This window comes from Pyrus communis, chromosome 9 (genome assembly GCF_041283825.1).
Source record: "Pyrus communis isolate YQ-2024b chromosome 9, ASM4128382v1, whole genome shotgun sequence".
NCBI lineage: Eukaryota > Viridiplantae > Streptophyta > Magnoliopsida > Rosales > Rosaceae > Pyrus > Pyrus communis.
This window is the reverse complement of record NC_142573.1, coordinates 6,007,115-6,020,726: the sequence shown is the minus strand read 5'-3', so window position 1 is coordinate 6,020,726 and position 13,612 is coordinate 6,007,115. Positions and strand designations below refer to the sequence as shown.

General features: G+C 35.2%; 1 protein-coding gene and 1 long non-coding RNA gene across 2 annotated transcripts; one reads left to right on the top strand and one right to left on the bottom strand.

The window, feature by feature from the left end:
- Nucleotides 1–4,051: 4,051 nt before the first annotated feature.
- Nucleotides 4,052–6,100, bottom strand: LOC148694118 (uncharacterized). The gene is made up of 2 exons (XR_015966295.1): nt 5,948–6,100; nt 4,052–4,785 (listed from the first exon to the last, which is right to left on the bottom strand). It is a non-coding gene; the product is annotated as an uncharacterized LOC148694118 (long non-coding RNA).
- Nucleotides 6,101–6,714: 614 nt separating this feature from the next.
- LOC148694117 (glutamate receptor 3.7-like) lies at nt 6,715–11,683 on the top strand. The gene is made up of 6 exons (XM_068479066.2): nt 6,715–7,519; nt 8,212–9,557; nt 9,780–10,057; nt 10,217–10,248; nt 10,505–10,911; nt 11,081–11,683. Exons 1-6 carry the CDS (start codon nt 7,264–7,266, stop codon nt 11,492–11,494), a joined length of 2,733 nt encoding a protein of 910 aa, XP_068335167.2. The 5' UTR covers nt 6,715–7,263; the 3' UTR covers nt 11,495–11,683.
- The last annotated feature ends 1,929 nt before the right edge of the window (nt 11,684–13,612 follow it).

Sequence of the window (13,612 nt, the reverse complement as noted above, 5' to 3'; positions counted from 1 at the left end):
AGGAGTTCCCTGCTCACCAAGAAGACATTCTTCAACACATGGTTCTATCACCATAAGAATACAAAGGTCTTGAGTGAGTAGAAGGATTCCTTGTGTAACTAACCATGTCTTCTTTAGAGCTATTGTGTACGATTAACAACCACCATGGCTGCACCAGGTAAGCTTCTCTCATTACATTTGATTGTGACCTAGCAAAGCATGCTAATATGAACTTGGGTTGTTCTTACATTTGATATCAGAGCCATGTTAGTAAGCCCTAGGTCTGATGAATTAATAAGAAATCCTAATGCTTTATGCACGTATAAAATTCGTATGATGATTGATGTAGTTTTTCTATAGCATGATTAATTGTTCTAATGCCATATGTTGTTGCCAAAGTTGTATTCACTGCAAGAAAAGGAATATATGGTTTGGAGATTAGACCACTGTAAGCATTGCGTTTTTGTCATTCTAGAATTGGTAGTCATGGTTGCTTCAATTTCACAAACGATGATTGGTATCTGTTTGAAATCCGGTATTTGATTGAAATTAGTTTCTTGATATCTATTTGATATTCATGTTGCAACCAATATGCATAAACTTGTAACAGAACCTCAATTTTTCTCTGAAAAGAACTCTTCTTTGAACAACATACCGTGATATCAAACGTATCCTCAACCTTGAGATTTATCATTGCTAATTTACGTAATATATGGCTGAGAACATACCTACATGTATGCTATCTGCCTCATTCTTTTCTATAAACCCTTTTGAGGGTTTATGATGATTTCTGGGTTTATGGTGCCAAGTGTTGATTTTATTTCGATCTTGGAGTTGTGGTTCTCATAGTTGATAAACCTTTTTCGAGTCGAAAGTGAATTTCATGTTTTTTTTAGTTGAAGTCACTACCACGGTACATTTGTCGTGTGACGTTAATATGGAATCATTGTCTTTGAATCTTCATTAAATTTTGAACTGGAGGGTTCCTTCAGGGGGGTGATCTTATATCAATGTTTATTTGAGATTTTGATTATGGTCTTTACTAGGAGAACACATATAAAGTATATCATTGATTAGAATCGTTATTGAGAGAAATCATCGAACTTTAACTGCTTTCGATAAAAGCTCCAAAGTTGATCTAATCACTCTGGATTTTGGAGTCCATTTATTATTAAGCTTAGGAGGGAATATTTTGAGTGGTTTGATTTGTGAATTTGAACATTGTATCTGGTGGAATGTTAAACAAATTCGATTCTTTTAATTACTATTGTCGTTGATTATATTTTGATCTTGGGCACTATAATTCTTCGATTAATGTTTGTAAGTTCTCTGTTTTTTTGGGATATTTGCATTTGTAAAGTGGTTAGTTGAACACAGGCCATTGGTTGAAGGGCGTTGCTGTCTTGAACTAGCCAGGTATTTCTCGACTATTTCACACCTCCATTTGTGTATGCAATCATATACAGCTACAAGATAGATGGATGGAGCTTTGAGTGATCAAAGCTGGCTTGCTATTACCAACATGTGAATTCTTCAGCTGCCTTGTACCCGTGGGCTGCTTCCATGAATTATGTCTTGGAATTGGTGCTGTTGTATGGGAGTAAAAAGTGTATTGAGTTGATGAAGCCAAAAGTTGATGAGCTTGGTTGACGAGTCTGGCAGTAGGGGTATTCAAGAATCATGCTGCAAACATGGGTGTGGTTGAATCATTTGACTCAGCTACTATATGAAAGTAAGGGTTGGTCTTTCATTTTATTTTGCCTTATGCTTTAAATAAAGCATGGACTTATGTGCTCGTGAATTTTACCATGTTAATGGTTGAAGTTTTATTTCAGTTATTGTGTATATGTACAAATATATGCATGCAGTATATTGAAATATTGTGGATTGATGAAAGATTCAGACCGAATGAGCTTGGTATTATAAGCATTCCATTCAAGCTAAACAAAAGCTTGACAATGGTGGAGCACTCTGATCAATGGGAGCTTGTAAACAGAGCTTTAAATTTGTTTCGGTATTTGTATCATGCATAATGCATATTTGACAGTTTATGCTTTTTGCCCAAGGGTGTAACATAAATCTGTGTTGTTTGATGCTGCACTCTTTGCTTACAGGTAATGTCTTCTTGACTGCATTATAATACATATTGATATCTAAATATGTATTGGCAATAGTCATTGGTAGCTTAGTAAGTTTTTGTTGTCTTATTCTAATATGTCTAAAAATGATTGTACACATATATTCTAAATCTCACTCTAGCATTGATGTGGTAAAGCAATATATTTTATTGTGCATATGAAATGTGAGCATGATTTAATTGGTAAGCAAGTGCGTAAACACATCAAAACCTTTTCATTTTAGTTTGAACTCGATGTTGTGTATGTATGTTAAAGCAAAGGGGAGTGGAGATTGGGATTTATGTTGAACTTGAATATGGCTGGTAGGTTGCAAGGTTGAACCTGATATATGTGAAAATAATCTATAATTAGATTTTACTTATGTAGAAAATTGATTTTTCATTCGACGTTTGAATGATTTCTACAATCAAATTGAAATGCTAAAGCTTTATGCAGGATATCAACACTAATAATCTCTATGCTTGAACAAATGTTTAAATAAATCTTCACCAAAGTGGGAATTATTAAGAAATTTTGTTCAAGGGATTCTTAATTGAATTTTGTGATGACAGTTCATTACATGAGACCAATCTTTCAAAAGAGAGAAATAGTGAATGGCTTGAACTGTGATACAGTGTATAGTATTTTATAAAAGTTTTAAGCCGACTTTGTTCCCTTGTCCAAAGACATGATTTGAGTTGTAACTTGAAATTTTTGTGAAATAGCTATACAAGTAAGGATGCATGATTAAGATTGCATAACTAATATTTTATGTCTCTTGCCCAAAGGTGTTGCATAAAATTGCATGTCATGGTTATTCACTGAATAACTAGATTATCTGCATAAGGCAGAATTGAGGCTTAATTGGAAGCATTAGGCAAACTCATTGGAGTTTGATAAAGGATCGAATATGTTTGTATCATATTTTGATGTTGTTTCATGTGAGAGGAATGTATAAATGGTTTGAGATGTTTTCAGGGTATAACTTTTGTAAGAAAATTAAGTTGACTGTTTTCTTGTGCAAAGGCTTCAAATCTTGGTTGTTTTCTTAATCTTTATACAATAAGGTTACATATCAAATAGTGGAAATATGGGAGTGAGATCGACATTTTGACATGCATAAGTATTTGTGTTCATGTTGCTCTTGTTGAATCATGTTTCTTATTCTGTCAACTAAATGCAATGAATGTATTGTATGCATTAATCAATTTCAGTGCTTGATAATGTTGCGATACTTCATCATTATTATATCTTTGATTCGTAAAGATATCAGATTGAAATCTGTTGTTTGAGGTGTGTCTATCCAAAGACGATACATGAAGAAACCTGGGTTTTGTATGATCAAATAAAGGCACGATAAATCCATTTATGGTATAAGGAAACATCATACAGTTTGGGTTTAAATACTTGTGGTTCTAGAGTGCATGACAACTTGGGTTCCGTTGAAGTGTGGGAGTAACAATCTAATATATGTTTTACTTTTGCTCAGTTTACTTGCTTTAAGTTTGTCATTGCTGAATGTATGAGGTTTTAATTTATGACTTGCAATAAAATGTCTGATCTTTGTTCCAAAGAACATTTGATTGAGTTTTATTATGCAGGAAAATGGAAAAGGAATCCAGTGATTGAAGATGGCAAACCACTTTCAATCAATAAAGGTAAACTGGATAAATGGGAATGAAACGGGGTATGCATCAAGAACCGTGTTTATAATGTGTATAAATGTATGTCATCATTAGCATTATACGGTATGAATTTGTGGATTGTGGTTTCAAGGTGAATGCAACATTATTGTATGCATTATTCCTGAGATTCGAACTCCAAATGATTACTGGTCAATGTGTATAGATGCTAGTTGCGTAGAACTCAAGTGATCACTAAGGAATGAAGTTATGTAGTACATGAAATTTCAAAACCACAACTTGTTAGCGTCCATGTGGGAGAATGTAAGAATCTTATATGAACTTAACTACTTGTGATAAAGGTGGAATTACATGTGGATAATACAACTTCCATAAGAGTTTGATACATGGAAAACTAACGTCCTATAATTCAGGAAACACATTCGAAATGTTTGGGATGCAACTGCCTTCCACTAACCCTTTTTCCACTGAACTTGATACAACGGGACAATATCCAACTCACCCACTATAGATGGGAGTTGGCAGTTGTTTCTATACATGTAGGAGTTCCCTGCTCACCAAGAAGACATTCTTCGACACAGGGTTCTATCACTATAAGAATATAAAGGTCTTGAGTGAGTAGAAGGATTCCTTGTGGAACTAACCATGTCTTCTTCAGAGCTCTTGTGTACGATTAACAACCATCATGACTGCACCAGGTAAGCTTCTCTCATTACGTTTGATCGTGACCTAGCAAAACATGCTCATATGAACTTGGGTTGTTCTTACACTAGTCTCTACTGCTTTTCTAACCCTTAGAGCCCCAGAATCCTCCTCCTGAACCAGCACTTCGCGGGTAAGTTAGTGAAAGCTGCCCCAATGGTCCCTTTACTACCAAAGCTTGTCCTTCCAAAGTGATTGTCACATTGGATAGTACTTCAATTGGCTGCTTTCCAATTCGTGATTCCTTACACTCTATTGTCTTCTTCAAAAACCTGACATGAGATACAGATACGCTACAAACAGAGAATCCGTTTCTCTCGCCCAAAAAAGCAGACCGCAAATTGCTGAAACATGATAGCAAAAAGGATCTTCACTAAACCAGAAATAATCCACTCTAATGTTAACTTCAAAAACATAACAAAACAATTTAAAAACTAAGTTCTTATGTTCCATTGGGTTTTCTGAAATTCATGAAAGTTTCGGCCTTCTCCAAACACTGGAGAACAGTAACGGAAACTTCAAAACATAGGAACACAATCCAACCACTAATTCGTTATGATCCCCTGGGTTTTAGAAAAATTCATGAACCCATTTCCAGTTTGGACCTTTTCCAAAATTTGAAACCCAAGAACAAAGTAACGAAACTTCAAAAACATAACATAGTGCAAACATTAGTTTCTTATGTTCCATTGGGTGTCTGAAAAACTCATGAATCCGGTTTAAGTTCGGACCTTTCCCCAAATTTGAGACCTGAGAAACCAACACTGCCCTTAGTTGAGGCAAATGCACTAAAATATGATATTATTTACATTAAAAAGGATGAAGAATGGGTTAAGCTCAAAATTAGCTAGTAATAATGTAGTTTAATTTCATTTTTAGAGAAAATCAAATTTGAGACATCTTATTTAAATATCATTAGGCCGTTGTCCTATGTCAGCTTTGCATTTGTTACTTGTATTATAAATTGGAAGTTTTAACAAAAAACTTACGGTACTGCTCACTTTAACAAAAAAACACATTTTTACACTAAAACGTCAATCCTAGTACTATACACTTTACCCTTTATTTTATCTTTATCGTTACAATTTAAAATTTCTAAACCCCTTTCATTAGTTTCCTTTATAAATTTGATACCTTTCCACGTGGGGTGTAGTGGGGCCAGTGGCTGGCCATGAAATTGAAACGGCACCGTTTGAATGTGAAACTAAGGTAGGGTTACAATACAAGCCATCGTCTTCTACCTCTAGATTAATTCTGCGGATGTGCATTTTTTTTATGCTTGAAACAGTTTTCTACTTAATAAAATAATCACCTGATAATATAATAAAATCATGCGATTCCCACAACCCATTATTTTAATCTTCTTGAAAAATGCTTTAAATTGTCAGAAAGATTCAAACTTGACAAATTATTACAAGTAATTTTCACCCAAAAGAGAAGGAACAGAAAACAAATGCTTGAATTAGAGAGCGGCATAGTAAAAGTAAAAGTAAATTGCGAGCTGACCTGGTTTGGAAAGATGAGGTGAGTGAGGAGGCCATTGTTTTCAAGAGCTTGAGAGCATCAGCTGCTGAGCTTTTTGTACTCTGCTTCTCTGGACAATCAAGATTGAAAAGAAAGGATGAAGCTTTTGTTATCCAGTTCCCACCCACTTTCTAAAATTACAAAACTACCTTCCAGACTTGGGCTTTCCCAAGCCAAGCACAACTTATAAGATCCATGTAGGAGCCCAAAAGACAAAAGCATTTTCTAATAAAATTTTCATTTTTCTTGTGGGTAAAACATTTTAAAGTGAAATAAGGTGAGTGGACAATTGGTCAATGTGCTTATGCAGCTACGTTTATATTGATTTTTGTTCATTGATTTTTTTCAATTTATTTAATTCGACGGTCGAAAATTGAAAGGAAACCTACATTGATTCTATTATCTCTCCTTGCACTCTTAGAAAAGAAGAAAAATGTAAAAGAATAAAGGATGTGTGAAAGTCATAAAAAAACACTGAATGTTGATAAGAAACCTCCTATATAGGAATTTGGATCCTCGTCGGATTCTTTTGATAAGGATTTTAGAGATCCATTAATCGTGTTCGTTCATCGTACATTGTGTAGTCAGAAATCATTTTAAATATTTTTATTTAAAATTAAACACAAACAGTACCTGACAAAAACTAATCACACAATTTATGATGAACGGAGACGATGTCTTGACCAAAAGGATCCGAGAGAATCATGTTGGCCTATAGAGGATATCACTGTCAACTATCCTATTTTCTTGCCAGGTGGGATCTTGTTATCCTTCACGTACTCTCCACTAGGTGATGTGAGACGCTCAGAATTCCATGGCCATAAAAGACCCAAAACCTGAGAAAAATAATGAGCTTTGAGAATATGATATTGGAAGTGGACCTGGTGCTTCTTCCACCCAAGTGTGATTCTTTTTTTTCATGATGTCCAACATCATGCTCGCTTGCACTTCCAAATTCAATCATTCAACGACCACAAATTCCTTCCTTCAACTGTTCAACAGTTGGACTAAAAAAAATTTCAGTTCTGTGAAGTTGAACTGAAAATTTCTCTGGAAATCAATAATTTGTAGGTGAAATTTACCAAGTATCTATGGTTTTTCAGTTCACCAATGAGTGCTTTCAACTGGGTAGTTCACTGATCAAGCAATAAAGCTTTCCTCCTCAATCTTTATCCAAAGTTTGCTGAATATCCTATGTGTTTTCATGCCATATTTACTGATTATATGAAGCTTTTGAAACTTGGGTGTTAGAAACGTTTGAGACTTTACTGTGAGGAATTGCTGCAGAGGGAAAAAAAATGAGGGGTGCTGTAGTTTTGCCACTGCAATTTCTGATATGGGTTTTCCTCACTAGCTGTTTTTACTGCCAGAAGCCTTCTGTGGTGAATATTGGAGCAATTTTTAATTTTAACTCGGTTATTGGTAGAGTTGCAAAGACAGCCATGGAAGCTGCACTCTCTGACGTTAATGCAGATCCAAGAATACTCAGTGGGACGGAGCTGAGGTTGCTTAAGGAGAATACAAATTCTAGTGTGTTCTTGGGATCCGTTGAAGGTACTTAATTGATCGGTATTCTTGCTTCTGCGTATGAATATCATTACTTGTTCCAGTTTATAGCTGTAGTGGTTGTTCTTTTCTAGGGTGAAATTTTGATTTTAGCAACTGTTATGGTGCATTCGGACGAGGGACATTCAAATTTGTTAGGAATGTAGAACAAAATTTGGATGGAGGGTTTTGAAAATGACTTTATGCAATCCATTTGAGGGAACTTTCGAGTGATTCCTTGAAAGGTGTCATTGGAAACTGGAAAGTCATTTGTTTAGTGCTTTATATTGTTTTAGTAGTAGTTTTGCAATGATTGAGTAGTTCATCGCTAGTGTTCTTGTAGTACATCTTAATAATTGAGTCTAGAGTTCCTTGGTACTTCAAAAGTGCTTGTGAGTTGTAAGACGATGTATAGGACATTCTCAGGTTGCTATGACTCCATATTATTTGGAAACCTCTTGTATTTGTTGTAGATTTGAAGTTCCAAAACACGTGGAATCAATCGCTAATTTTCTCACCCCTGCTCTGATTAGTTTAAGATTTCTTTCACCACTATTAGCCCTTCATGAGCTCTTTTCTTGTCTTTCATATACATTTTCAATGGCACCGCGTCTAGTTTTAAATTTAATTTCCTTTTAATATTTCCATATGTTGCAATCAATGTAACCCACATTTCTTAATGGCTCACTTTTTGGGAGCAGCTTTTCAGGTGCTTGACAAAAGTATAGTAGCCATAATTGGACCACAGACCTCTTCAACGGCTTATATGATCTCTGAAATTGCTAATGGTCTCAAAGTACCTCTTATCTCATATGCTGCCACTGATCCTACTCTTTCTGCTCTCCAATTCCCATTCTTTCTCCGAACTACACAAAGCGATGCACACCAAATGGCTGCTATGGCTGGTTTGATTGATTTTTATGGGTGGAAAGAGGTTATTGCTGTCTTTGTGGATGACGATTATGGGAGGAATGGAATATCTGCTTTACATGATGAACTTGACAAAACAATGTCAAGGATTTCTCACAACTTGGCTTTGCCTGTCCATTATAATTTAAATGACATTGCTGATTTGCTCAATAAATCCAGATTTCTTGGCCCTCGTGTCTATATTGTTCATGTTGATCCCGATCCTAGGTTGAGAATCTTTACTGTCGCCAAAGAACTTCTTATGATGACAAGCAATTATGTGTGGTTTGCAACAGATTGGCTTTCTACTACAGTAGATTCATTCTCTCCAATGAACCGAACTTCACTCACTGCCCTTCAAGGTGTAGTTACTTTACGTAAGCATATCCCAGAGTCCAGTAGAAAGCGTGCATTTATGTCTAGGTGGAAAAAAATGCAGCAAGACGGTTTAGCAAGTTCTGAGTTAAATGTCTATGGACTTTATGCTTATGACACAGTTTGGGTTGTTGCACATTCGATTGAAAATTTTATCAATGAAAACAGAAATATCTCATTCTCTGTCCTTGATAAATTACTTGACATAAGACCATCTCAAATTCAGCTGGGCAAGCTTAAAGTCTTTGATGGTGGATCTCTTCTTCGTGAGAAGTTATTGGAGACACATATGAGTGGTTTAACTGGTCACGTTGAATTTGATCAAGACAGAAGCCGTGCGAGTGGCATTTATGATATCATCAATTTTGATCAGATGAAAATTCGTACGGTTGGTTTTTGGACTGATTATTCAGGTTTTTCAGTTTCTCCCCCGGAAACTCTAAAAAGGGGAAGAAGTAGCTATTCTCCACTGGATCAGAAGCTTGACAATGTCACATGGCCTGGTGGAAATACAGAAAGGCCACGTGGTTGGGAGATTGCAGATAATGAAAAACCATTGAGAATTGGAGTTCCAAAAAGAGTAAGCTTTGTTGATTTTGTTACAGAACGGAACAACAGCCATAAAATCGAAGGATACTGCATTGATGTGTTCAATGAAGCACTGAAGTTAGTCCCGTATGCTGTTCCTTACAGATTTGAACCTTTTGGTGATGGCCGGTCCAATCCCAATTATGGTGAGCTTGTGAAGATGGTTGCAGAAAACGTAAGTAAACTTTACACAGTTTAGATTTGGTCAATCCAAAGAAAACTTAAAATGTGACTGGTTTTTGGGGTGATATTACTTGCCAAACATGGAAACATGATGTGAATAGGAGTCAACACATGCAAATAACTCTGAAGAATACAATGTCAAGTTCTGAAACTTTAAATAGAGGTGGTGTGCCCGTGGTATCTATCTTATCTTCTAATTGACATTTTGCACCAGGTGTTTGATGCGGCTGTTGGGGACATTGCAATTGTGAAAAACCGGACAATGCTTGTGGATTTTTCTCAGCCCTATGTTATCACCGGGCTAGTGATAGTGGCACCTATTGACAATTCAAAGTCAAATGCTTGGGTGTTTCTCAAACCATTTTCATTGGAGATGTGGTGCGTGACTGCATCTTTCTTTGTGATAATTGCTGTGGTAATGTGGGTTCTTGAGCATCGAGTCAACAGAGAATTTCGGGGTCCCCCTAAGAGGCAGCTCGCTACAATCTTTACGTAAGTTTTCTGTATTTTGTAAATGGAGTTCATTGCAATTCTTCTCAAAGATTAATATCTTGAGTACGATATCATTACTGCAAATAGATATTATTATGTACTTCTTTTAACTAAACCGATCATGTGGTTCTGACATCATTCGATCCTTTCATATTGCAGGTTCAGCTTTTCAACCCTATTTAAGAAAACTCGTAAGCAAATATTTGGGCTCTGCTGTCTAATAGTTCTTATTAACATGAATCCTACAAGTTAGCTTGTGAAGTTCACGTCTGTTAGATTACTAGTTTTCCAGTTGCATATTTTAAATAGATTAGCAGTATGTAACCGTTTCCTTGTTAGTTCATATTCTTATTGAAAGAATGAAGAAAATTAGCCTGCACTGATCCTGTTCGACCATCCCCTTCAAATCACATTTTAGTAAACTATTTACTTTCTTATCAATCACAGAAGAAGAAACTGTGAGCCCGCTTGGGCGAATGGTGATGGTGATATGGCTTTTCCTATTGATGGTGATCATATCAAGCTATACTGCAAGCTTGACTTCAATCCTTACAGTTCAGCAGCTTTCGATACCCATCACTGGAATTGATAGTTTGATTGCAAGCAATTGGCGTATAGGCTACCAAGTAGGGTCATTTGCTTATAGCTATCTGACTGATAGCCTCTACATTCATAGGTCGAGACTTGTTCCACTAGGCTCCCCAGAGGAGTATGAAACTGCACTGCGAAAAGGGCCGGATGATGGAGGGGTGGCAGCTATTATAGATGAGCTTACTTATGTTGAATTATTTCTTTCAAGTCAAACTGATTTCGGAATTATTGGTGACACATTTACGAGGAGCGGATGGGGATTTGTAAGTACCTGTGTCTTTCACATTAGATATTACGTTTCTGGTGTAGTTGCTCACTTAAACGAACATCTGAATTCTAAAATGATTATTGTTTATGATTATTCTCTATAAGTTTTGTTTACTGAGTATTGTGTTATGGCCTTTTCTTATTTTTATTCACTATATGAATTAGGCCTTTCCAAGAGATTCTCCCCTTGCTATTGACATTTCCTCTGCAATCTTGAAACTTTCGGAGAATGGAACACTTCAGAAGATTCATGAGAAATGGTTCTGCAAGATGGGTTGTCGCAGTGACAAGAACTCCGACGAGTCTAATCAACTCCACTTGATGAGCTTCTGGGGTCTATACCTATTATGTGGCGCCTTCACTCTCGCTGCGCTTGTAATCTTTCTGCTAAGAGTTATACACCAATTTGTCCGCTACAAGAAGCAGCGCGCAAACCATCTCTCTTCATCTTTGTCATCAAGCTCCTGGAGTTCTCGATGGTCTCAGGTCATGAACTTTGTTGACTTCATCGACGAGAAGGAAGAAGCAATAAAAAAAATGTACACTCAGGGTGACAGTACTCAAGGTCATGTTAGCTGATAAATACTTAGATCACGAAAGAACAAGCTTGCTTATGTTAGTTCAACTTTAGAATTCTGATCATTTACTATATTACAAACATATTAAAATAGCATGTATATATCACTTTTCCCCTAATCTTTGAGAAAGTTTTCTGAACATTTGAGTTGATTATAAAATACACCCTGAGACTTGGTGTCGTTTTTAAAAGGGACAGGATGTTTTTATTTTTTTCACTTTACTACAAGAAGTACTCACACGTTAGTAACTCAAGTCATTTTTTTTCACAACCAAACCTCAGGGGCGTATTTTGTAATTAGGTCTAAAATTTTCTTGGATTATGGAATTTTACTGGCAACTTTGAATTTTGCCAATTGGTTTTGTCAGAAACATTGTTAAGAGAGATGGGTTTCCGTTCTAATAAGATTCATCGTTCAAGAAGGAATAATTTAACATGCAGTTTCCTGGATTCTGATGTCGCCACTGTTGTTGATGCTGTGGTGTTATGCCCTTATTGCTGCCGTTATCGGCAGTCATTTCTGCTTTGCACATGGCTAGATTTTCCCGGCCAACAAAAAGTAAAAGCATAAAACTTCCCTTTCACGGGACTAGGCTATATACATACATGTACTTTGTGTATTCGTCAATAACGGTTATATATGTTGTAATGACATCTAAAAACAAGTATGTTCATCAATGGGTGATTGTATTAAATATTCACCATCATATATATTGCGTTTCTGTTAGCCTACAAATTGATTAATACACATAATAAAATATACGTATTATTTACGATAAATATGAAAAGTTATCATCTTAATAATATATATTAGTTGAAAAACGTTAATCGCTTTTCAATGAGTTAGTTAAATACACATCGTGAAACATGTCGTGATTGACACTTTTGTATTCTATAATTACATATCAGTTTAAGGATGGCTTTGGTTGGTGCAGACGTGGCAATATGCTTTTTGGCGTACACACAGCTGAAAAGTTACCAATCACCTTTACATTTACTGAAGTTGGATGCTGTTGTCGTGTTTGACTTGTCCAACTACATATTTTGATTCTTGTTGTCCACAGATCTGGAAAATATCTGGTAGACCATATCCACTTTATAGGATAAAGTTTAAAATATGGGTTTTAAAAGCTTCTTCAACTATTGGCCTAAAATAAGCCTAAAGAGAAAATATATTTCTGAGCTAAACTTCCCCTAGAATTTAAGTTTGGCTTAAATTATTTTGGATCCATAAAACTATCATATTTCAAACCATTTTTTGTTTTTTGTTTTTTACTTATAATCTAACGGTTATGATCAAATGAGATCAAAACTAATGGTTAAAAAACAGATTTGACAGCCCAAAATTAAATCAGTTGTCTAAAATATTTTAAGAAAATTATGTAAATCAAACTTTATAAATACCTATATATTTGTATGATTATTAATTACTTATCGAAATTTAAATATTTTTTAAATTAAAATGTTCATAAAAATAAATTAACAGAATCTACATAAATTTTATTTTAAAAAAAGTTACTGCAAAAAAAAAAAAGCTAAAATTATTATTTAATAATTTCGGACTAAAATTTTAAGCTATAAAGGTTGGAGAAGAAAAACAGTTTATAGGTTATGGCTTAAAATTTTCTAGCTTAAATTTTTAAGTTTTATCCCTAAAAGTTGGAGATGGTCTCAACAGAGAACAACTTACCTACACATCTGGAAAGTTATTATACTAATCCGAACCAATAACATGATATCATGTGTTTTAAGTTCTGGTTTCACGTGATTATTTTGAGATATTTTTATTTAAAAATTTGATTTGACTTTTTTACTTAAGTTATTCTCTTAACAAGCTAAATAAGAATTTTAAAATAGCTATGTCTCAAATTAATCATATGAAATCATATGAAACACTTTAAATACGTGACATTATATTATTAGCTTAGAATGTCACAGTGACCTTGCAAGGCTCGATCTCTTAACAATAAAAAATTTATCTGCAGTGGAAGCGCCAAGCATCATCCAAGTTTCTCTTGTGACAGTGACACAAAGTAGTCACGCCTGTGACTTATTAAACCAATGTTGAAAGAGGTGGGTGATTTCAGGTCGAGTTATTTTGATGTTTTTGTTTCTTGTGG